Source organism: Mercurialis annua, linkage group LG5 (assembly GCF_937616625.2).
Source record: "Mercurialis annua linkage group LG5, ddMerAnnu1.2, whole genome shotgun sequence".
NCBI classification, from domain to species: Eukaryota; Viridiplantae; Streptophyta; class Magnoliopsida; order Malpighiales; family Euphorbiaceae; genus Mercurialis; species Mercurialis annua.
The window spans coordinates 51,495,807-51,518,357 of NC_065574.1; the positions used below are offsets into that span (position 1 = coordinate 51,495,807).

Here is a 22,551-nt window from a genome sequence, read left to right on the forward strand (position 1 = left end):
ATAATATACTGTTATGATAAAGTACGTCGTGATGATGTTATGATAATTTTTTATGATAATGTTTATAAAATCAGGTTATGATAATATGAGTCAGCTTAAAAGAAAGACCACCAAGATAGGCATAGTGATTCGATCTTTTGATCACCCATTTTTGGAAAACCTTTTTTTTTGGAGTATGATAATGTTAGATAATAGTATGATAAAGTACGAAAAATAATTTTAATAGAATAATTATGATGCCGAGATGATAACGCCACTAACAGTTAGATTATAACAGAGTAAAATCATAATTATTTTAATACCCATGATAAAAATATAAATCTGAAAAAAACTATAAGGTATTTTTTTTTAATTTTCTTTATTGAGGTAAAAAATATAAATAATTTTATTTTTTAGATAAATGTATAAATCTCCCTAGTTACCTTCATGTTAAACTGTCTTGCTAAGCTTTATTTGGCCAAGGAAATGACAATAAAATTGCCCCAAAAAAATCATCTAATTTTTAAAAATATGTATAAAGTAAAAAATAATATTGTTTATATATTATTATGTAATTTTTTTTACTATAAAAATATATTTTTAATAAATATTTGATATAATTATCAATACGTCTCTGATACGGTACGTAAAAAGTGAAAATCTATTATGTAATTTTTATAACTTTTTCGGTTGCAAATGTAAATTTTTCTGAAAGGTACATAACTTTATAATTTTTTTCCTTTCCCCAAGATTAAATGGTCGTCTTTTAGAACTGCTTTCAAATTTGCTGGCTGGACTGATTCAGTTTTTCTACTCTTTGCAAACATCATTTAGAACCATGCAAAGAATATCCTTATTTTGGTCATTTCAGAAACAAAGAAATATCAACTGCTTATCAAAGAACAATGACACACAAGCCTTGGACAAAAACAAATGAAAATTAAAACAAACAAAAAATCTCCAGGCTTTTTGGAATTTTCTATAACCGATATTTTTATTACAAAGATGGCTATGAATTGTAGGGTTCTTGTTCATTTGTCCAATCTTAATACCTTATCTTTTCATTTAATTTGCCCTATTTTCTGTGTTCAAAAACATCTCTTCAAGAAAACCTTCCAATTTTTCAAGCCGCCAGCTTATCAGAATCCATGGCGGCTTCCACTTCAACTTCAATTTCCCTGCAAAACAATGCCCCAAGAACAATCTTTCAATCTTCATCAAAGCCATATCAAAATAATCTTAAATTCATTGGTTTGGGGTTAAAATTTACGAAAATAAAGTCTTCGAGTACTACAAATTACAATGAAGTTATTATCCATGAAGAAATGGATAGAATCAGGAGACTGCAAAATGGCTCCGATGTTCGCGGGGTGGCGTTGGAAGGCGAGAAAGGTAGAATTGTCGACCTTACGCCCTCCGCGGTGGAGGCCATTGCGGAGAGTTTTGGGGAGTGGGTTATCCGGGGGTTGGAAAAGGAAAATGGTGGACGTGTTGTTGAAGATGTTAGAGTGTCGCTTGGTAAGGACCCGAGAGTTACGGGAGGATTGTTGAGTGTAGCAGTGTTTGCTGGTCTTGCTCGAGCTGGGTGCATGGTGTTTGATATGGGGCTTGCTACAACTCCTGCTTGTTTTATGAGTACAATACTTCCTCCATTTCAATACGATGCTTCTATAATGGTATTACTAGAAAACCTAGTTTTTTTGTTTTCATATATTTTCTTCTAAATTGGCCTTTAAAACCATTTTTGAAAGTTTCTATCGTACTTTATTTATGCTCTAAGAAGAAAAAATAATGTGCATGAAGTGCTATTAAATAAGTCAATTGCACCCGATTGCATTTCAGAAAGTATTTTTCTTTCAGGGAGTAGGAACCAATATGTGAACTCAGTTTGACATATATTATAGGCCAAATTCATTTTTAGGTCCCTATACTTTTAAAATTTTATTTATCTAATCTTTTTTCAAACTTCCATCTTTAACTAGTCCCTGATATACTTAATTTATTTTGAATTTTGAGGTCCTTTTTGGACGGAAAAAAAACATGAACGAGAGTCGTTGTAATATCTGCATGAGATCGAATTTAAATGTCTACCTTTTTCGACATGTTGGCAAAATGATTCACACCATCAAACTTGAAAGGGGAACTGATAAAGAAAAATTTATAAATATAAGGACCTATTGAATAAAAAACTTCAAAAAGGATAGGTAAAAATATGAAAGTATATGAGCCTTTCGTCATTTTTGATGTGAAATTTTTTACCCAAGTAACGGCGAATGAGCCACACATTTACAATTTCCATCCATAAAAGACCCGTTAAAATAAAAAACTAAATAGTATTTAGACATAATGAATAACACATTTTGAAGAGGGACCGGATAAACAAAAAATTTGAAGTTACATAGATCTTTTGATGGTTAATCCTATATTGTAATGAATTTTCGATATATGTATAATGTATGCCTGACATTTGGAATTATTTTTATAAGAGCACATTTGTTCTAAATTAGGACCGTTATTATTTGAGTGATTGTCTTTAGGTAATAATTTGAGAGTTAAAAAGAAAATTTGACATAAAAATTTGATGTTTCTGCAGATGACAGCGTCACACCTGCCATACACTAGAAATGGTCTAAAGTTTTTTACAAAGAGAGGAGGATTAACCTCGCTTGAGGTGGAGGAAATATGCGACAAAGCAGCACGTAAGTATGCAAATAGGCTTACAAAAGTATCCACATTGCTAAACATTCCACCAACTAGAGTCGATTTCATGAGCACCTACGCGAAGCATCTCCGGGACATCATCAAAGGACGAGTTAACCATCCTTTGCACTATGACACCCCTCTCAAAGGATTTCAGGTTATACTTTTAACCATTTAAATATTTACATATCATGTCTAGGGAACGAGAAATTCTTAAGCTCCATCTGTTTCAATCAAGGTATTTTTATTAAGAAGGTACTATAAGCGATAGTTTTTTTTTTTATTTTTTTTTTTGAAAATTTAAATTGTATGCTTGTTAACCGTGTAATTTTTTTTCTTCTAGTTGAAGGCATAATATCTCTCTAATATTTGATTGCAATTTTTTTTAAAAAAAATTATTCTAATTAGTAAATTTTAATTGGTTGGAGTTAGAGAATCTATTGCAACTATCAATATTCATAAAACAAATAAAGATGTTGTCCCATTTTTTTTCAAAATTTATAAAAATATTTTTTTTTGTAGTGGAAAACTTAGAATTAAAATATTTTCTATATTCATCGGACAGAGATAATAAATTGAATTTTTAGTAAGAAAAAGGAAGAAATAGAACCATGGGCCAAATTATAAATAAGATTGTCAACCCAAAGGAAGTAGACAGCTAAAGTAACCAGACCCAGCCCAAAACTTTAATTATCTCCGATCTTTTTGTGTTCAGGACTTTTTTTTGATTTGTCAAAGTGGGAAGATTTAAAACATAATTTTGAATTCAAGTTGTAAATTTTTCAGTGATTTCATTATTATAATTAAATTGCAGATAATTGTAAATGCTGGAAATGGATCAGGAGGTTTTTTCACATGGAATGTACTAGACAAACTCGGAGCAGACACATTTGGTTCCTTACACTTAAACCCAGATGGAATGTTCCCTAATCACATTCCAAATCCTGAGGATAAAATTGCCATGGCACTTACTCGAGCTGCCGTCCTCGAAAACTCAGCCGATCTCGGAATTGTATTCGACACCGACGTAGACCGAAGTGGCGTAGTCGATAATAAAGGTAACATGAGCAAACCTACATAAGGCAACCTCATTAATTTAGTTAGTTAAATAATATTTTTTAAATACGATTCAATAATATAGTTATTTTGTCGGTCTTATGAAAAATTTCTGAATTCGCCAGGCAATGCTATCAACGGGGACAAGCTCATCGCATTGATGTCGGCTATTGTCCTGAGAGAACATCCTGAAACTACAATCGTGACGGATGCAAGAACAAGTATGGCACTTTCTAGGTTTATTACTGATAGAGGTGGGCAACATTGTTTATATCGAGTTGGTTATAGAAATGTGATTGATAAAGGAGTTCATCTCAATAAGGATGGGATTGAAACACATCTCATGATGGAAACTTCAGGACATGGTGCTCTTAAAGAGAATTATTTCTTAGATGATGGTAAATACTTATATGCATTCTCTTTTAATTTAGTTGAATATAGGCAAAGGAAGGTGCGGAAACCTTTAGTCCCGAATATAAGTTAGGCTTAATCACGTAAAAATATATATAATTTTAATTTTATTATTTGTGGTCAAATCTTTTAATTTTAATTGAATTTCGATTAGTACATTTTAATTGTAGTTCACAACTGAGTATAAATTTTGTTATAGGGGCGTACATGGTAGTGAAAATCATAATTGAAATGGTACGAATGAAGCTTGGTGGATCCGATGAAGGAATTGGCAGTCTTATAAAAGATCTTAAAGAACCAGCTGAATCTATAGAGTTAAGAATGAATGTAATTGCAGAGCCAAGACATGCCAAGGAAAAAGCTATTGAAGCAATTGAGAAATTTGCAAGCTACATTGAGGTACACTAACTATATTTAACATTTTCATATTATTTCAGTTTCGTTTCGGTTTGGTAATTAAACTTCCAATTAATTTATATTAGGAGGGTTTTAAATAATTTCCGGTCAAATTATGCGTAAGTGACAACCAACTTTTGATTATTTATCCACGATTACTCCTTCGATTAAATGTGCAATACAAATAATAGACTAATAATAAGTTATAATTTAATCATCCAAATAGAATAAATAAAAATATTGTAACTAAAATGAAGGCAAAAACTATTACTGAAGGTAATTGCATATTCGATTGGCGACAGGAAGGAAAACTTGAAGGATGGGAATTGGACTCCTGTGGAGACTGTTGGGTCACCGACGGCTGCCTTGCTGACTCCAACGACACTCCGACTGCTGTGGATGCTTACATGTACAGGTACCGACTTCACGGATGTTTTCTTAATTTATTTCGAAAATTAATATGACACGAACGATTAAAATAAAATAAAGTAATATATCTAAATTTATGGCTGAATTGATAAATATATCATGATGAAAAGTTACTATAACTAAATTTATTAATTTTTTGAATTACAATTAAATAAAAATTTAAAAAATTGAATTGAAATATTTAAACATATTTTAACTTTTTAACTTATTTGTATAATAAATTAGTCCATAATTAACGCATTCATATAATGTATAAGAAATTGTCTATCCAATTTTAAAAAATTATGTCCATTTTTTCTGATACGGATTTTTTTTCTTCAAAATTATCTTAAAATAATGAATTAAATCTATTTTTCTATCAATTATGCACTGCTTCCTTTTTATTTACTACTTTGATATAATTAATTTATATAAAAAATTATTGTATTAAGTTATCATAATTTTTAATTTAGTATACATTTATCAATTTCATTATAATTATAAAATTATATTCATTTTATTAAAAAATTGTTTTCCAAACTTTTTGTATTATAATAATACAAAAGAATTAGGCCATTGCCTCTTTTTTTTTTATATAATAATGAAAATTTTATTAAAAGAGATAAAATACTACAAGATTAAATAAGTTAATACATTCAAGCAATATAATAACAGAAAATCAGTAAAACAATAAAAAATTATATCTAATTTCTTCAAACGCGTTGACGGAACTCTTTAAATGTGAAATCCGGAAATCCGTCTGTTCCACACTTTAGTTATCATAAACCACAAATCGACACTTTGGTGTTCAAATGAGTCCGCTTGAGAGAAAATTATCGTTGCAAACTATAATGTACATTTTTGGCAGAGCAGAGCAAAAGTATCAGACGAAGAACATGGACAACATGGTTGGGTACACTTGAGGCAGAGCATTCACAATCCAAATATTGCTGTAAATATGCAATCAATGGTGCCTGGAGCTTGCCAATCTATGACAAAACTTCTCAGAGATAAGTATGTCACATTGCTTCATTAGCTCTATGCAAATAACTTACTCCAATTTTAGGTTCGACGGGAAATATTAAGGGTTGATTATTTTTCCAGATAGTAAACATAGTGTTTTACAAAACGATTGCGACTTTCAAATTCTTTTATTTTGATATTCAAACCTCGATTTTACTAACAACGTGTCGCTAAATAATATTCGCTGAATTTCTGCTTACATGGATAATATAGAAATAAATAGTAATTTTTAAATCATATGATGAAATTAAACAACTCGTATTTTTCTGTTGTCCATGTAACTGATTTTTCGCTATTTTTTTTTCTTTTGAGGAAACGCGCAAATTTATTTAGTGATATATTGTTGTTGGTAAAACTGAATTTAACTATTTAAGTTATCAAAATATAAGAATTTAAAATTTTAATCAGAACACATTTGGTGATCACAAATTTTTTTAACCCAAAAATTAATATTAACTGTTGAATCTTTTTCAGGTTTCTTATGGGAAGTGGAGTGGATAAATTTTTGGATATCACTGAAATAGACAATTACGCCTCTACTGGACATGTGAAATGAGATGAAAATGTCAAGAAAATAGATGGAACAATATTATTATACAACAATAATGAGAATGTATATAATATTGTTAGAAATTATGAAAATTAATCTAATTTCACTTCTTGAACCCTGATGACCTAATATACAAAATTTTAATTAAATGAAATAAAAGGGTTTCCATAGTTTTACATTAAATGCCTACATTTTCCGACTATCTAACAATTATAGGAGCAATTATAGAAGAGAGCTCATATATATATATATATATATATATATATATTCTGTTGCAAAGCAACAATTGATAGGAACATAGTAATATTTTTTGTTTTGATATTTTCTTTATATATATCAATCTTTTTCTTATTAATAAAAGAAGACGTTTTTGTCATTTTTTTTGTTATGCTATTACCAATTATCGCTCTAACAATAACATCACTCATCTTTTTTCACCTAATATTCAACTGTTCTCAAAGGAAGATATATTTATTTAATTTTAGTTTCAATTTTTTTTATATCATTTTAAGGATTGAAGAAAAACAAAATCATTTTTACTAAGCTTTCAAATTAATGTGCAGCTTATTTATAGTAAGAAAATGCACATAATTATATATATGAATATTTATTGATTTATTTTGTTAAAATAGAACAGATATGAAATTTCTCAAAATTTGAATTTGATTTGAAAAATCATTAGTTAAAATATTATTTATAAAATTAAAATACTATAGTTTTATTTTTAAGAAATTTATTATATGAAAATAATGTTATGTTATTTTATTTTTTTAAAATAAAACTGTATAAACATTTTATAATAATTTTTTAAATTTATTAAATTTTAATATAATAATAGTGGATTAATGTATAAAGATAATAATTTTTTTAACTATTTGGTCTACTTTTATAAATTCATGAACCAAATAAATAATTCTTTTTCTTGCTTTTACTGATAGTTTGTTTTGGAGCTTTTTAAGGTTAAAGTCTATTTAATTTGTCTAACCAAAAAAATGCAAATCTTATGCAAATAGCTAGTGAGGGGTGGAGATGGAGGCGGAGATTGAGGAGTGGAGAAAGGGAGGTGTTTAATTCCTTACTCGCAAAATTTAATGCTCTGAATTTTGTTGATGGAATAGTTGACATTTTGAAATGGAAATCGCCTTCAAAATTGTATTCAGCTGCTGCGTTTGTTCGGGCAGTGACAACAGCTCGCAGAGAAGAAACTCAGCAGTCGGCAGCTCTGCAGGTCCACCACGTTCAGCAGCAGTTCACGGGAGCAGATTCTGCTGGGCAGTTTCGGACTTCAGCAGCAGTCAGCTCCGGATTTCAGCTTCAGCTCAGCATCAGGTTAGGTCAAGGGAAAATGAGAACAGTCGGCAATCAACTACTGAGTCTACTTTGGAGCAGAATAATTCTAATCTTTTGACATCTAAAGGTATGTTTTCTAAATTGTGGAAATCATTAGCGCCTCCAAGAATTAAATTCTTTTTGTGGACGGCGTTACATGGTAGAGTTCCGTCAAAAGAGTTCCTTCTTATCCGTGGTATTGTGAACATGGAAAATGCTAGTTGTTGTTTTTGCGGTTGTCTAGGGACACATGATCACCTTTTTATGCATTGTGTTTTTCCTCGTTTGGTTTGGAATGGTGTCCTTTGCAAGATTGGTGTTTCGTGGGTTATGCCAAGCTCTTTAGAGATTTTTTATTGTCTTTGGTTGGACCTTTTGCCGAGATGTAGCTATGCCAAGCTATGGGAATTGTTGTGGATTATTGTGATTTGGGAGATATGGAATTGCAGAAACAAGCGAATTTTTCAGCAAAAGACTTTGGAATCGGAGGATGTAATTTTAAGTGTTTTTGTTAAGACAGCCTTTTACTTCAGCAGTTGTTATATTAGTTTTTCTTATTCAGACTTGGACTTTTTTAGAAGTCCTAAATGTATCCTTCTTGGATGATTTACTTTCTCACTTAGTCGTAGCCTTTAGTGTGCAACTAGTTTGCCTCTTCATGTGCGAAAGCTTTGTGTAGTTAAGCGTTTTTTTGCCACTTTTTGTGGCCTTTTATAAAATCTCAATTCATCAAAAAAAAAAAAACATAGAGTTTAACTTGTCCATTATACATCAAAGGTTGAAAGTTTTTTAATTTTTTTTTATATTCGGATGTAGTTTAACTCAAATTATAAAGTCATTAGACCAAACTATATCAAAATATTTTATTCATGATTTATTTATTTCCCACCATAAATATGAAGATATTAATTTATTGGCTTAATGGTGACAAAAGCCAATTTTTTTCCTTTTTGCAAATTTATTTAAAACTTTTAAAGTGTGCAAATTTATTCCTATTTGATAACTTTGTCGTAATTCTATTCAATTTTTTCAGATCAATTTATATGTCCAACATTTTAATTGAATTTCTATACCAACTTCTTAATTAGAAAAGTTAAATTTTAATAATTGTAAAATTTAACTCATAATCCAAAAAAACAAAAAAGGTGAAAATCAAATTCTAAATTCTCTAATATTTAGTAATTGAAAAATAAAAGGAGAAGCAATTTGAAGCTAAACATGATCAGAAAGCATGGTTGTCAAACCCGGCCCGGTGATAAAAACGGTGAGACTAGAGGGTCAAGGGTTAAAGGTTCAACCGGGGTTCAACCGGAATTAAACCCGTATTATAAAAATAAATAAATAAAAAATTATAACTATTAATAATCATATATATATATTATATTATAAGAAACATAGACATAAATAGTAAGTTAACTTGGTGGTATTGAATGCTTCCACTAAATATACTAAACAACCAAGGCTCAAATCCTAGCAATGACATTTAAATTTCTTATTTTTTTTAATAAGGGCTTGGGTTTTTAAGTGATTGACCGAACCGGACCGGATTTTCCGGTTACTTGACCGGTTAATTGGTCCAATTCAGCGGTTATCCGGCCAGTTCGATTAAAAAACCGCGGGTTTATAATTATAAGTGTTTTTAGTGCGACCCGAACCGTTGATATGGCCGGTTCGAGGGTTTTCCGGTCGAACCGGCCGCTCCAGTTCGGATTTGACAACCATGTCAAAAAGTCAAATAAGGCAAATATGCACTATAGCATACTAAGACGAAAATTGATTGAAAAATTATAATAATATTGTCAAATTATAATAGATTTGTAAACTTAGAAAGTTCTGAATAAATTTGCAAAAAGTCGGAAGAGTTTGAACTTTTGGTATCATTAAACCTAATCAAATTTCAATTTTTGATAGATTGTTTTCAAAGCAGCAACATTCATTTCCAATAGTACTAAATTTTCATTACTAGCCATATACCTTAACAATGCCCCATTTAGTAATAGATAAAAGGAACACTCATAGAATGTATCATATTTATAGCATCACAACATTAGGATCATACATAGTTGATACACACAAATACGTATTAAAAATGGTAGGAACACGGGTGCGCGATCTAGCTAGTAGCTACCGCACAATTTATTGTAGTAATAATACGGTTGAGAGCGGAAGCTTAAGCCTTGGCGAGATGATCGTCGAGGTCTTTGGTGAGACCGACGACAAATTCGAGTATGGAGTGAGGTTCGGGAATATCAGCATTCAGCTTCTCATATTCAATAGTCCAATGCACATTGCTGCCCTCACCCTTAGGTATAGCCTTAACAATTAAGTTGAAGCTCTTGTATTCCTTCATAATGTCTCCTTCGATCACTTTGTAAGTTGTCGAAAAGTTTTCATCATCTTTTTCGACTAATTCCTTTGCAACCTTCGGCACTCCATCTGTTTTTTATTCATAAATTGTAAAAAAAGTCATGCCCAATATTTGATTTGATTGCATCATTACCAGTACCAGACTTTTTCTTGTGAATTAAATTCATATCAAAATTTTAATCTATAGTTATTCTTTTAATCTAAAGCATCAGCATCAATTGATCTTCTTTTGATTTGATATTAGATTTAGCATTCATTTAATATAGCATGGGTGTATGTCATATCAATAAGTTTTAAGCTCAATTATTGAAGTTATTATCACATGAAGTTAAAATAATTTGTAAATGTAATTTAAAATATTATCGTTGATTTATAGAAATTATTATAAAACTATGTCTGCCGTATCATCTATGGATAAAAATTATCAAAATTATAACACATCAAATATCAATAAGGTGATATAATTATAATTTTCAATTATTTATGGAATTTTTTTGCTTATGGTATCTTAATTTTTTTATGGTAGTGTTTTAACTTATTAAAAATATATTAAAGGCATAAGGTATAAAAAAACTCTCGACTTTTTCTTAAAAGTACAGATCAGTCCTTTTATATTTTTAGGCACAGTTTAGCCCTCGTGTTTTTAAATTGAACAATTAAACCCTCGTTTTTTTAGAATCGAACAAATAAACCCTTATAGTTTACTTTTAGGACACTTACCCCCTCAAATATATGGTAAATATTTTAGATACTAAAATAATTTTTGAACTTTTTCTATATGATTATGAGAGATATGTCAGCCATTGACGGGTGTTTGTTGGTGTTGGACGAAAGGGGTTATTTATTCTATTTGAAAACAAAAAAAAGCTTAATTATACCCAAAAAAATAAAAAGGGCTGATTTATACTTTTGTAAAAACTACGAGGTTTTTTTGTACCTTTTGCCTATATTAAACGAGTGCTTTTAGCCGTCGGTGTGCCAAAAAATATAAATAATTCCACTTTTACTTAAATTTATAGGTCATATTAGTAAAACAATGACGGTGATTTGCGCGATGATACACACATATATATATGGAATTAAAATATCAAAACACATTTGTAAATTTAAATATTATTTTTAGCCTTACTAATATTCCGGTAACTGGAAAATGGCTAAAATACTTCTTTAATACACTTGTAAATACTTGAAACCAATGTTTTAAAACCCGGACCGTTGATAGAACCGGTGAGCCTAACGGTTCAAGGTTCAACCGGTTTAACCGGTTCAACCGGTGGTTCAACCGTTCAATTAAAATATAAAATATTATACATTTTACAATATATGATATATATTCTGAGGTATATATAAATATCTTTGAAATTAAAATACAAATTTAAAAATAATTAATAAATAAATTACAAGAATAAATTTTGGAAAAATAGATAATAATGGAAATAATAAGATTATAAAATTAATTAAGCAGATAAATGTGAGTTACCTAAAATATATGCAATCAAAACAATGATTATGGTATGGAAGGCATAATGAAGGGTCTGTTATAGTAATGAAAAATAAAAACGGCATTAATTGCAAGTTGACCTAAGAAAGAATGCCAAAAATAATAATAAAGAAAATACAAAAAAGATTAATTTTCTAAATCAGAACAATATAACCAATATCAGAGACATTCACCCACTCTATAATCCTTACCCTTTACTACAAACATCTCTGAAATTTGATGTACCACATAAAACAATGTCAAGTTTGATTTGTTCTAGGAAATAAAAAAATGTTTGTTCATCGCAGAAGGCCAAGAAAATGAAAAAAATAACTGATAGGCGGGAGAAAAAAAAGAAGTGGTTAGATTCTTCGTCGGTTTTCTTTAAATTTTGTTAAACCGGCCGGTTTTATGGTTTAACCGGTTCTCCGGTTCTCCGGTTTTATACGGGTTTTTCCGGTTCAAAGAGGTTCAACCGGTAATCCGGGTTTTATGATGAAATCGGACCGGACAGGCCTCCGGTTCCCGGTCAAACCGGTTGAACCGGCCGGTCCGGTCCGGGTTTTAAAACACTGCTTGAAACAATAAGAAAAGTCCAGCCAAAATAGAAGATTAGAAAAAACTCAGGTATCCCTGTTGTAATTTATCTATTATTTATTAAGATAATATAATATAGTTTTATTGATTCTCTCCATATATAGCGTGGTAAATAAAGTGTATATGAATTTTTTTATTGGTTAAATTCATCTTTAGGCTTTTATACTTTTAAAATTGTATTTATCTAATATTTTTTTAAATTTTTATATTTATCTCGTCTCTTTATTTAATTTATTTTGTATTTTGAGGAATTTTTGTGGATAAAAAAGAGCGCGCATTACACTTGTTGTGAAATATGTGTGAGATTGAATTTAAAAAGGTCCAGATAATATAAATATATAAGTGCATTGGCCTATTGGAAAATTAAATAAACAAAAGGTCATAATTACACAAATTTAAAAATATAGAGACCTTTTGTTATTTTCAACTTTTATATTATTGTCAGTTTAGTGGCTTCATTATGGTTGCTGAGAGAATTGGCAACACTGAACTTTGTTTTTGGTTTATTTAGTTATAGCTTGTGCATTTAGCACAATCTATTTTCTTTGAACTTTCTTGTAATTGGTTTTTTATTCTCTTTTTAATATTATTTGACAGCGAGAAAAATGATGTATTCGCTAAGACCATTTCCAAAGGGAGTTATCAAAATGGGAATTGATGACTCCCCATTTTCAAGGGAGTCACCAAAATGCATTTTGGTGACTCCCTCACACTCTCTTTCATCAAAAATGGTGAAGGAATTTTTCCTTCACCATTTCACTTTTTGAATATAATAATATGGTTAATTTACATTTTAGTACATGTAATTTATAGTTTTATTTAATTAATTACTTACTTATTAAATAATTTAACGAGACAATGATATAATTTTAGTTTTTATGTTGTGTTAATTTAAATAAATTAATGTAATGTTTATTTTAGTTTTTTTTATTGTATTAATTTAAATAAATTAATGTAATGTTCATTTTAAATAATTTTAATAAAAATTAAATTTTATAAAATATTCATAATTAAAAAAATATATAGCAATTTATTTTTAAAAATATGAATAATATTATAATTCGTATGAATATGAGCATAAATAAGTTTGTGGGTGTAATTGGTAAAAAGTGTATAAAATGTTAAGAATTAAAAATGATTATTATATTAAAAAGTAAAAAAATAGTTTTTTTGGTGAGGAATTTGGTGATGACCATTGGAGTGGATTTGGTGAAAATTCACTAAATTGAAAAATGGTGACTTCCCTTGGAGATGCCCTAAGAGGGTGTCAACCTAGTTGAGATGCTCGGGTGCGATTCCTGATTTCTTGTCTCCAAACTTTTAATTAAAAAAATCATTTAAGGGCGATTGAGATAGACATTCACAATTTCTATCAACACAAAGACCTATTAAACCAAAAAAAAAAACAAATAATATAAAGATTTATCAAATAACAATGGATCAGATAAATAAAAAGAATGAAAAACAATAGCTTAAGCTTAATTTGATACTATTTCAAATTTAAGTAACAGCAATTATTTAACCTTCTATAACTTTCAGCATCTTCTCATTAAGATCTTAAATAATAACTCCATTTAGAACTTATCAATAAGTGTTAACTAGTTTGATTATGATATTGATCCAATATTTTTTTGATAATTGAGGGAGGGAAAGCGTTTGTGGGAGGAATCGAACCCACGATTTAACTGTTTACTGTTCAGCGCTTATATCATTTGAGTTATATATAATTTGTAAAAACAAGAGTGAGCATGAGGAATATATATAATGGAATAATTAGCAATTATAACGATGAAAAAAATGGAAAACAGAAATACCATGAACGTAATTCCAGTAGACGACAGAGCCATGTTTGCCAAATTCGCCTTCATGCAGATCACAGCTTTGTAATTTGTGTGAAGCGTTAGGCATATGGTGTGGTCTGCCACCAATTAAATCATGAAATATTTCAGGAGACGCTTTGATTTCCACATCAGCTTCCATCTTGCCGAAGAGAGTCATTATTTTCTTCTTCGTTTTGATTGGAAATCTGCTATTTGTCGATGTGAGGATAATTGCTGTGGACTCTAACCATCTTTATAGAAGCCAGTCACAATAAAAAAAACACTTGGATTTGATAACAATAATTTTGTAACTATTTTTTTCTTTTGCTGCTAAAAGATATTTAATTAATAATAATTTTAAAGGTTGCTGCCATTATTTAGTTATAAGCAGCATTTCATAGTAAATTTTAGGGAAGTTTAGCAAAATGCCTAAAATACTAAAAATATATTTAACTCATAAACTGAAAGTTTGCAAACGTACCTAAAAAAAGTTAAATATTTATTTTTTTACTCCGCAGTTTCAAACAGTTGCAAACAGTTTCAAAAAATACAATTTGAAACCGTTTTACAAAACTTTTCACATACAGTTTCAAATAGAGTTTCAAACGGGTTCAAAAAAAAAAATACAATTTGAAATTGTTTTATAAACCGTTTCAAAAACAGTTTATAATAGGGTTCAAAAGGTTTATTAAAAAATAATTTGAAACCGTTTTCAAAAACAGTTTCAAATAGAGTTTCAAACGGTTTTTAAAAAATAGTTTCAAATACAGTTTCAAACAGTTTACATAGTATTTTTACAAATTTTCAGAGTAAAAAAATAAATTTTCGGAAAAAAAAGGTAAAAAAATAAATTTTCAAAACAGAGTATTTTTAAAAACGGAGTATTTTATTGCTAATTATTTAAAACAACGTTTTATTAGAAGACACATGCCACAATTTTTGTTATTGTTTAATAGTAACAATTTTAACACTATTAGCAGCTATTTCTTATAGTGAACTAACGATGTACAACCGATAATAGATCAATAAATGATACATCTAACTAATTTGAAATGCTATTAATGATAAGAAAGCAGCAGTGGTGAAATTAATTTTTGGACAAAATTTTCATGCTGCCTTAGCAGCAGGAATTCTTGCAGAGTTATACGTGGTGGCCTACGAGGCTGCCACACATGTCCCTTTTCTTTCATCATTTAAATGGATAATTGACCGGTTTACTACCGGTTAATTGACCTGTTTAGTTGTTATATTTTTTTTCTTATCATTGTTTCGAACGAAACTGGTGATAAAAATAATACATTTGACGAATCAATGCTTTGATTAAGAATAATATTTTTATTCTCTTGAAGAAGCGCCCATTTTCCAGAATGGAATGAAAATGAGAGAGATGGACAACCAGAGTATAATTTGATAATAATAAATGAATTCGATTTAATAAGAAATTAATAAGTCTGTTGGTGTTTCAAACTTGTTATTTCACTACTTCAGGATATACAATGACATGCCATAATTTTAATTTTAAAGAGAATTATTTAGTTGTTCAATCATTTTTTCCAGCTTATTATCTACGAAACATGTGTTTGTGTTATTGTTGGAATATGCCTAGAATTCTAATTTTAATTTATATTAAGATTCTAATTAATGAAGTATTTGGGAGAAGGATAATTTTATTATCATTGGGTAATTAGGAAGTATAAATCCAATTAGGATTAATACTCCTAATACCATATAGATTATTTATTCCCTATATATAGCCCATCTTATTCACCTTTTAGAGTACACTAAAACCGAACACACAATGTAGACATTGATGTGAATAAGGGGAAAAGGGGGTGTGTGTGATGTGAGAAATATAAGTTAATTCTTATCCTTTTCGGTTATTTCTTGTACAGAGAGAAACGCTTTATGGGTTATTTTTCTAAGGGAATATTTACTAGAGATGTTCTCAATTTGGTGATTCTCCACCAATCTTTTTACTCCTTTTGATGATTAGTGGATGGCTCGATTCTTTCGCCCGTGGATGTACGCTTTAATGCAGAACTACGTAAATCTCTTGTTTTATTTATTATTTTTCTATATTATTGTTTGTTGATCAAATCTATAATTAAATACCTACCGAATGGTTTCGATTCCGTTGCGCATACCAACTCGGTCAAGAACCGGTCACGACAATTGGTACCAAAGAATCAACAAATCGGTATCAATGTTACAACAATTGGTATCGAGCCAATTTGGTTTCAGATTTAATATGGATTATGATTATTATGGCAAAAATATTATTTGGAGGATTTCACAATTCTAAAGTGAAATTACTTGACACAAAGAAGATTATTTGAAGATAGAGAAGCCACCACTAAAGATGTTCTCAATTTGGTGATTCTCTACCAATTTTGTTCTCCTTTTGATGATTAGATTCGATTCTTTCGCCCGTGGATGTACGTTTTAATGCAGAACCACATATATCTCTTGTGTTATTTATTATTTTGCTATACTATTGTTTGTTGATCAAATCCATAATTAAATACCTACCGAATAGTTTCGATTCCGCTGCGCATACCAATCCGGTTAAGAACCAGTCACGATAATTGGTACCAAAGATTCAACAATCGGTATCAATGTACAACAATTATGATGCCAAATTTCTTGCTAACACTGAAAATAACGAAGTATTATAGGTTGAAAAGGGTATTAAAATTTAGTAGCTTTACATTTAATATGAATTCTATTCTTGTCATTGTTTCAAGCAAATCGTAAAAGTTAGAATTTGAATCTCAAATATTTCTAAAGAAAATAAACTTAGCATGTTTTATCAACTCAATTATGATTTACTTTTATAAACAATTTCTTTCTTTTCATAAAATAATATTCAGCTTCTAATTATCTATCTAAGTAACAGTTTGGAATTCAATTGCTATTTTGGCAGCTCTAGGTAGGATGATCAATAACTGAAGATGGAAATATTCTATTATATATATGCATATGGGGAGAAAATTATTTTTTGATTTGGTAGTCTGTATACACCCTATGAGCCAAAAAACTGTTCACACAACTAGTAGAAAAATTTGATACAACTTAATAAAAGAATATAATGAATGTAAATTTCTCATGCTAATTTTGCTTAAATTTGAATCATATACGAAAAAAAATTAAAAGAGTAAAATCCTTTTGGATGATTTGACCCTTTCCAATATACGAACACACACAATGGACTTTATTAAAATATCATACACAACATTAATAGCGATTCCCCAAAAATATGTATTAAAATATTAGTACAACGTACGATACTCGCAAATGTGCAATCGAGCAGCTGATAACAGCTAGCGCACGGTTTATTCTATTTATAATATGCTTATTTGATTCTTGAAAGTGGAAGCTTAAGCTTTGGTCAGATGCTCATCGAGGTCTTTGGAGAGATGCATGGATCACATATTTAAGCATAGAATGAGGTTCAGGAATATTTTCATTCAACTTCTCATATTTGATGGTCCAATTAACAGTGCAGCCCTTAGCCTTAGGTGTAGCCTTAACAACAAATTTGAAATCCTTGTATTCCTTCATAGTGTCTCCTTCGGTTACTGTATAAGTAGTGGTCAAGTTCGCATCATCTATTTCCACCATGTTCTTTGCAGCCTTAGGCACTCCATCTGTTTATCATGGCAAAAATTCAGTATAATTGCCATGAGATTTTATCTCATACCTTAAATGGAGAGAAAATTTTTGATTTTGAATTTTTTTGCTTAAAAATATATTTATTTATAAAAAATAACATTTTTAAATTTTTAATTGAATTTGGACGATTTATCTTTGTTCGCATCAAATTCCTTTACAATTAGAGAAGTGTTTATAAAAGGAATTGAATTCACGATTTTGGTATAATGCTGCCCAACGCTTATAATTATTTATTTGACATTAGGTGTAGCGATAATTTAAAATAGGTAAAAGGTACTGATAAACCCATGTGGTCAGACCCAAAAATATTTTAATTTTTTACGGTTATTGTCGTTTCACTTATACCCCTATAGTTTTTGCGGTTATTGTCGTTTCACTTATACCCTTATAGTCACTAAAATGACAAAAAGGATATGACTGTTAACTCTGTTAACAAGTTTTGTTAATTTAAAATAAAAAATACACATAAGCCATTGCAGTTAAAATCAAAACATGTAACCTGTTATAGTCTTAAAGCGAGTACAACTTAATCCTTTTTTAAGAATAAGATGATTATTTTAAACATTATAAAATTAATCTAAACTAATATTGTTTTTTGGTTTAATTAGTTAATCAATGATTTTCAGTGATTTTTAATTTTTTATGTCTTACATAAATATTGAAAAGAATTAATTATTTTCATAAATATTTTTCTAAGTTTTTTAATTTTCAATTATTTGAATTGTTTTTAATATATTTTATTAATAAAAAATTTACATATAGTTACTTATTAGTATAATATATTATTTACACAAAATGAAATTTATTATAAATAAATTTATTATAATTACTTTGCAGTTACTTAATATGTTTATTATTTACTTGCACTACGTAAAACAATTACTTTAAATGACAACTAAACTAAGTTATTACCATAATTGTTATAAATATTTTATTTAATTAAACTAATTACAATATTTCTTATAATTATTTAATATGTTTTATTTATTTATTTATGTTATGTGTAAAATTTATTAAAATATTTTAGTGTAATTAAATAAAAATTATACTGAAATATTATAATAATCTTCTAACGTAGTATAATCAAATAATAAATTAAATTTAGGATTTATAGTAAATTCTGTACTTAGGGTAATTAATAAAAAATTATGCTAAGTAATTATAATAAAAGTTTTACTTTTTTTAAATTAAAAAATATACTAAGTAACTATATGTAATTTTTAATAATTAAATAATTAAAAATTATTCAAACAAATTTAAAATTATAATCGTTAATTTAGAATAATTTTATAATAATTAAAATAATTATTTTATACGTAAAAAGGAGTTAATTAAGTTCTACTCGTACTAAACTATAAAGGGTAAAATATGTTGATCTTTGACCACAAGGGCTTTTTTCTATTAAATTTAAATAAATGAATTTTTTTGATGGAGTTAACAGTCAAATCCATTTTGCATCGTTTTAAACGACAATATAAATTTAAGTGAGAAAATGTCATAACGAATAAAATATTCTTGGGATCTAACCACAGAGGGTTTTACCGGTACTTTTGTCTTTAATATATGTGTATATATGTTCATCAATAAATATAGGCTAAACTATTGAAGTTAAATAAAACAAAGTTGAGAGAAATTCGTATTAAAATCATCAATATATTTTTTAAAATATGAACCGAGCATGAGTAATGTAACATTTATATGAAAAAACAGTAATTATGAAGCCATATAAGGATAAAAAAATAGAAATACCATGAACGTAATTCCAATAGACAACAGAGCCATGTTTTCCAAATTGGCCTTCATGCAATTCACAGCTTTGTAATTTTTCTGAAGCGTTGGGCATATGGTGTGGTCTGCCACCAAAAAAATCATGGAACATTTCAGCAGATGCTTTGATTTCTACATCAGCTTCCATCTTACCAAAAAAATCATGGAACATTTCAGCAGATGCTTTGATGTATTGCATGATATAATGACATCTTGCATAATAATGCACAATATGATAATCGAGGATGAACGCGATTTAAATGCAACAATAACAAATTCAATGGAAGGAGAAATACCGCAAGTTGAAATGGTATTAAATGATGATGCTCGATTTGAAGAATTTCTTGCTCGCCACAGACAAATAAAGAACAAAAATACACACCTTGCACTTCGTAATGACTTGATTGATCATTTATGGGAAAAATATACTAATGCGAAGACATGAAGAAGATTATTTCAATTGTAGTTTTATTATTAATATTTGAATGTAATGTGTTATTTTATTATTATTTTTTAATATAATGTGTTATTATAATTATAATTTTATTGTTTCAATTTTAATTATTATTTATTTTATTTTTTATAATTGGACATTAAATAATATTGAAAAAATTAATATTTAATTTAATATTATTTAAACATTATTAAATAAATGAATAGATGAGGATGTATGTGTTTAAAATATAAATATAGATGTGAAATGGTAAATGGTTAAATGTAATAGTATTAAATATAAAAGAGAATATATAGAGAATATTCTTTTGGTGTGAAAAATGGGGTAATGGGTTGGAGTAAAAACACTGTAGCAAATCTAAAAATGGGTAAATTGAAATTTAAAAATAGGTTTTGGGTTGGAGATGCCCTAATGTGGCTATTTGTCGGTCTGAGAAAAATTTGCTTTGGGCTCTAACCATTTTTATAGAAGCCAACTAATGATAAGAAAGCAATGGCGGAATTAATTTCTTTTTCAGTTTGCCTTTTAAAAAAATTTAGTTTTAGCCTGAAGTGGAAAATATCTTAGTCTTAGGCCACTTGGCTCGGGGGATATAGCTAGCTTAGTTGGCAGAGCTCCGCTTTTGCTATTGGCCGTTCATGTTTGGTTTATGAAATAGGTGCGGAATGGAATAAATATTCGTATATAAAATAACAATTTTGTAATTTAGTAAATAAAATAATTATTCTATGGAATTACTATTCTATTATTTTATGAATAACACATTCTTCTTAAAAAATAAATAATAGCTATTTTATTCCTTATAAAAATAATTATTCCATTTCGTTCTAAAAATTTCATGGTCTTAGGGTAATTGAACCCCGTAAAACAGTGAATTAAATAATGTGACATGATAAACCAAAATTTTATCAATCGCCGTGAAGCGGATATTGCACCACGTTGCAGAGGTTAAGAAAACTTGTAGCTTCTTTTGTTGATTCTATTGATAAATTACGTGGTTATAAAATGCTAATCGAGTGGTTATGAAATGGTGTGCAAGAATGTTTTTGTTCTCAGCAAATAAATCCATCAAGTGATTTTATAAATCAATCAACTCAGCTAAATTCAATTACTTATCTAGGTGGCTATCCTCTTGTGTTGTATTGGAGCAACAATCTTGTTATGAAGAATTAGGTGTTAGATTGGTGAGAAAGATGATCTAGCTGTAGAACAAGTAAAAGAAAAATATTTTATGGCGAAAAAAATTCATACCTTTTGAAGTTGTAATTTAATTCAAATTTTTTAATTTTTATAATAATAGTTAAATTGCATTTTTTCGTTGTAATAATAGCCAAATTGAACTTTTTATACGAAAGTTTTTGAGTAGTTTTGAATTTTTTGTCACTTTTTGTGGCTTTTAATATATCATTATTTATATAAAAAAATAGCCTAATAGTCTAATTGGAAATAACAAGTTTGCCGACCAATTTGACTATTATTGTAACAGAAAAATACACTTTGGCTATTATTACAAAAGGGTTAATATCATAAACATTCACCGACTTTACACGTTTTTTCAATTTAATCACGCTTTTTAAAACTCTTCATTTCATACACGATGTTGACTCGACATTATTCATTGGTTAAAAACGGCCTCCACCTCAGCAAATTATCAATGAATGAGTGTCACCTCAAGTTGTTGTATCTTTATGACAAGTTTTAAAAAGCGTGATTATGTAGAACAGGCAAAAGAAAAAAAAATTATGGCGAAAAAAATTCATACCTTTTAAAGTTATTTAATTCAAATTTTTTAATTTTAATAATAGTTAAATTGCATTTTTTTTGTTGTAATAATAGCCAAATTGACCAATGGGAGTTGGTTCAAGTGGTAAGCGGCTTGGTATCGCGTAAACAAGGTCTCGGGTTCGAGTCCTTGTGAATGCAAAAAATTCCCACTGGCAGACTCACCCACCATGCCAGGTGCGTGACGCGGGTCGGATCCGGATTAGTCAGGGTGAAGTCTTGGAAACCGGATGGGCTTACAAAAAAAAAAAGGGTTTTTTAGATAAATACCAAAAAAAAGTAAAATATTCTCAAGAATACTACCTCATAGTTTTTTTTTGAAAAATATAATCTGAACTTTTTTTTTGCAAAAACGACTTTTATTATTCTCAAAAATATTTTTTTTAATCTCAAAAATACGATTTTAGTTACCCAGCGGTATACTAACACCGTTGGTTAACCAACAAACAAAATTATTACCAAATTCGAATCCCCATTTCCATTAAACTAGTTGAAAATCCTATTACAAAACCCTCCGGCTTTATCACCGCAACATCAACTGTCAAATAAAATCTAAATCGCCCTTTTTAAATTTAAAATTATTGATTAACCATTAGTTAACCAACATTCTACTAAAAGCAAGGTTATTAATGTACCTTTAGTACACCATTAGTTAAATAGCAACAAAATAAAATTCAACAACAGTTAACTAACATTTTTATTAATAATATATTCAAAATAACACTTATTACAAGTTATCCAACGGTTTACCTAATGTTAA

The 22,551-nt window shown here is 28.8% G+C and overlaps 3 protein-coding genes across 3 annotated transcripts; 1 reads left to right on the forward strand and 2 right to left on the reverse strand.

Moving 5' to 3' along the window:
• Positions 1-1,016: 1,016 nt before the first annotated feature.
• Positions 1,017-6,638, forward strand: LOC126680716 (uncharacterized). The gene is made up of 8 exons (XM_050375890.2): positions 1,017-1,655; positions 2,573-2,836; positions 3,494-3,737; positions 3,861-4,133; positions 4,346-4,545; positions 4,845-4,957; positions 5,824-5,964; positions 6,448-6,638. Exons 1-8 carry the CDS (start codon positions 1,128-1,130, stop codon positions 6,527-6,529), a joined length of 1,845 nt encoding a protein of 614 aa, XP_050231847.1. The 5' UTR covers positions 1,017-1,127; the 3' UTR covers positions 6,530-6,638.
• Positions 6,639-9,823: 3,185 nt separating this feature from the next.
• Positions 9,824-14,421, reverse strand: LOC126680723 (MLP-like protein 28). The gene is made up of 2 exons (XM_050375905.2): positions 14,111-14,421; positions 9,824-10,288 (listed from the first exon to the last, which is right to left on the reverse strand). Exons 1-2 carry the CDS (start codon positions 14,292-14,294, stop codon positions 10,023-10,025), a joined length of 450 nt encoding a protein of 149 aa, XP_050231862.1. The 5' UTR covers positions 14,295-14,421; the 3' UTR covers positions 9,824-10,022.
• A 2,883-nt stretch (positions 14,422-17,304) lies between these two features.
• Positions 17,305-19,704, reverse strand: LOC126680725 (MLP-like protein 34). The gene is made up of 2 exons (XM_050375908.2): positions 19,538-19,704; positions 17,305-17,763 (listed from the first exon to the last, which is right to left on the reverse strand). Exons 1-2 carry the CDS (start codon positions 19,701-19,703, stop codon positions 17,513-17,515), a joined length of 417 nt encoding a protein of 138 aa, XP_050231865.1. The 5' UTR covers position 19,704; the 3' UTR covers positions 17,305-17,512.
• Positions 19,705-22,551: the final 2,847 nt, after the last annotated feature.

Bases quoted from the DNA above. Each gene is read 5' to 3' on its own strand.
- LOC126680716 (XM_050375890.2), top strand. From the start codon at position 1,128: ATGGCGGCTTCCACTTCAACTTCAATTTCCCTGCAAAACAATGCCCCA. The intron at 1,656-2,572 runs GTATTACTAGAA...ATGTTTCTGCAG, and splicing joins AATACGATGCTTCTATAATG to ATGACAGCGTCACACCTGCC. The intron at 2,837-3,493 runs GTTATACTTTTA...ATTAAATTGCAG, and splicing joins CCCCTCTCAAAGGATTTCAG to ATAATTGTAAATGCTGGAAA.
- LOC126680723 (XM_050375905.2), bottom strand. From the start codon at position 14,294: ATGACTCTCTTCGGCAAGATGGAAGCTGATGTGGAAATCAAAGCGTCT. The intron at 10,289-14,110 runs GTATTTCTGTTT...AATAAAAAACAG, and splicing joins CTACTGGAATTACGTTCATG to ATGGAGTGCCGAAGGTTGCA.
- LOC126680725 (XM_050375908.2), bottom strand. From the start codon at position 19,703: ATGGAAGCTGATGTAGAAATCAAAGCATCTGCTGAAATGTTCCATGAT. The intron at 17,764-19,537 runs GTATTTCTATTT...CATGATAAACAG, and splicing joins CTATTGGAATTACGTTCATG to ATGGAGTGCCTAAGGCTGCA.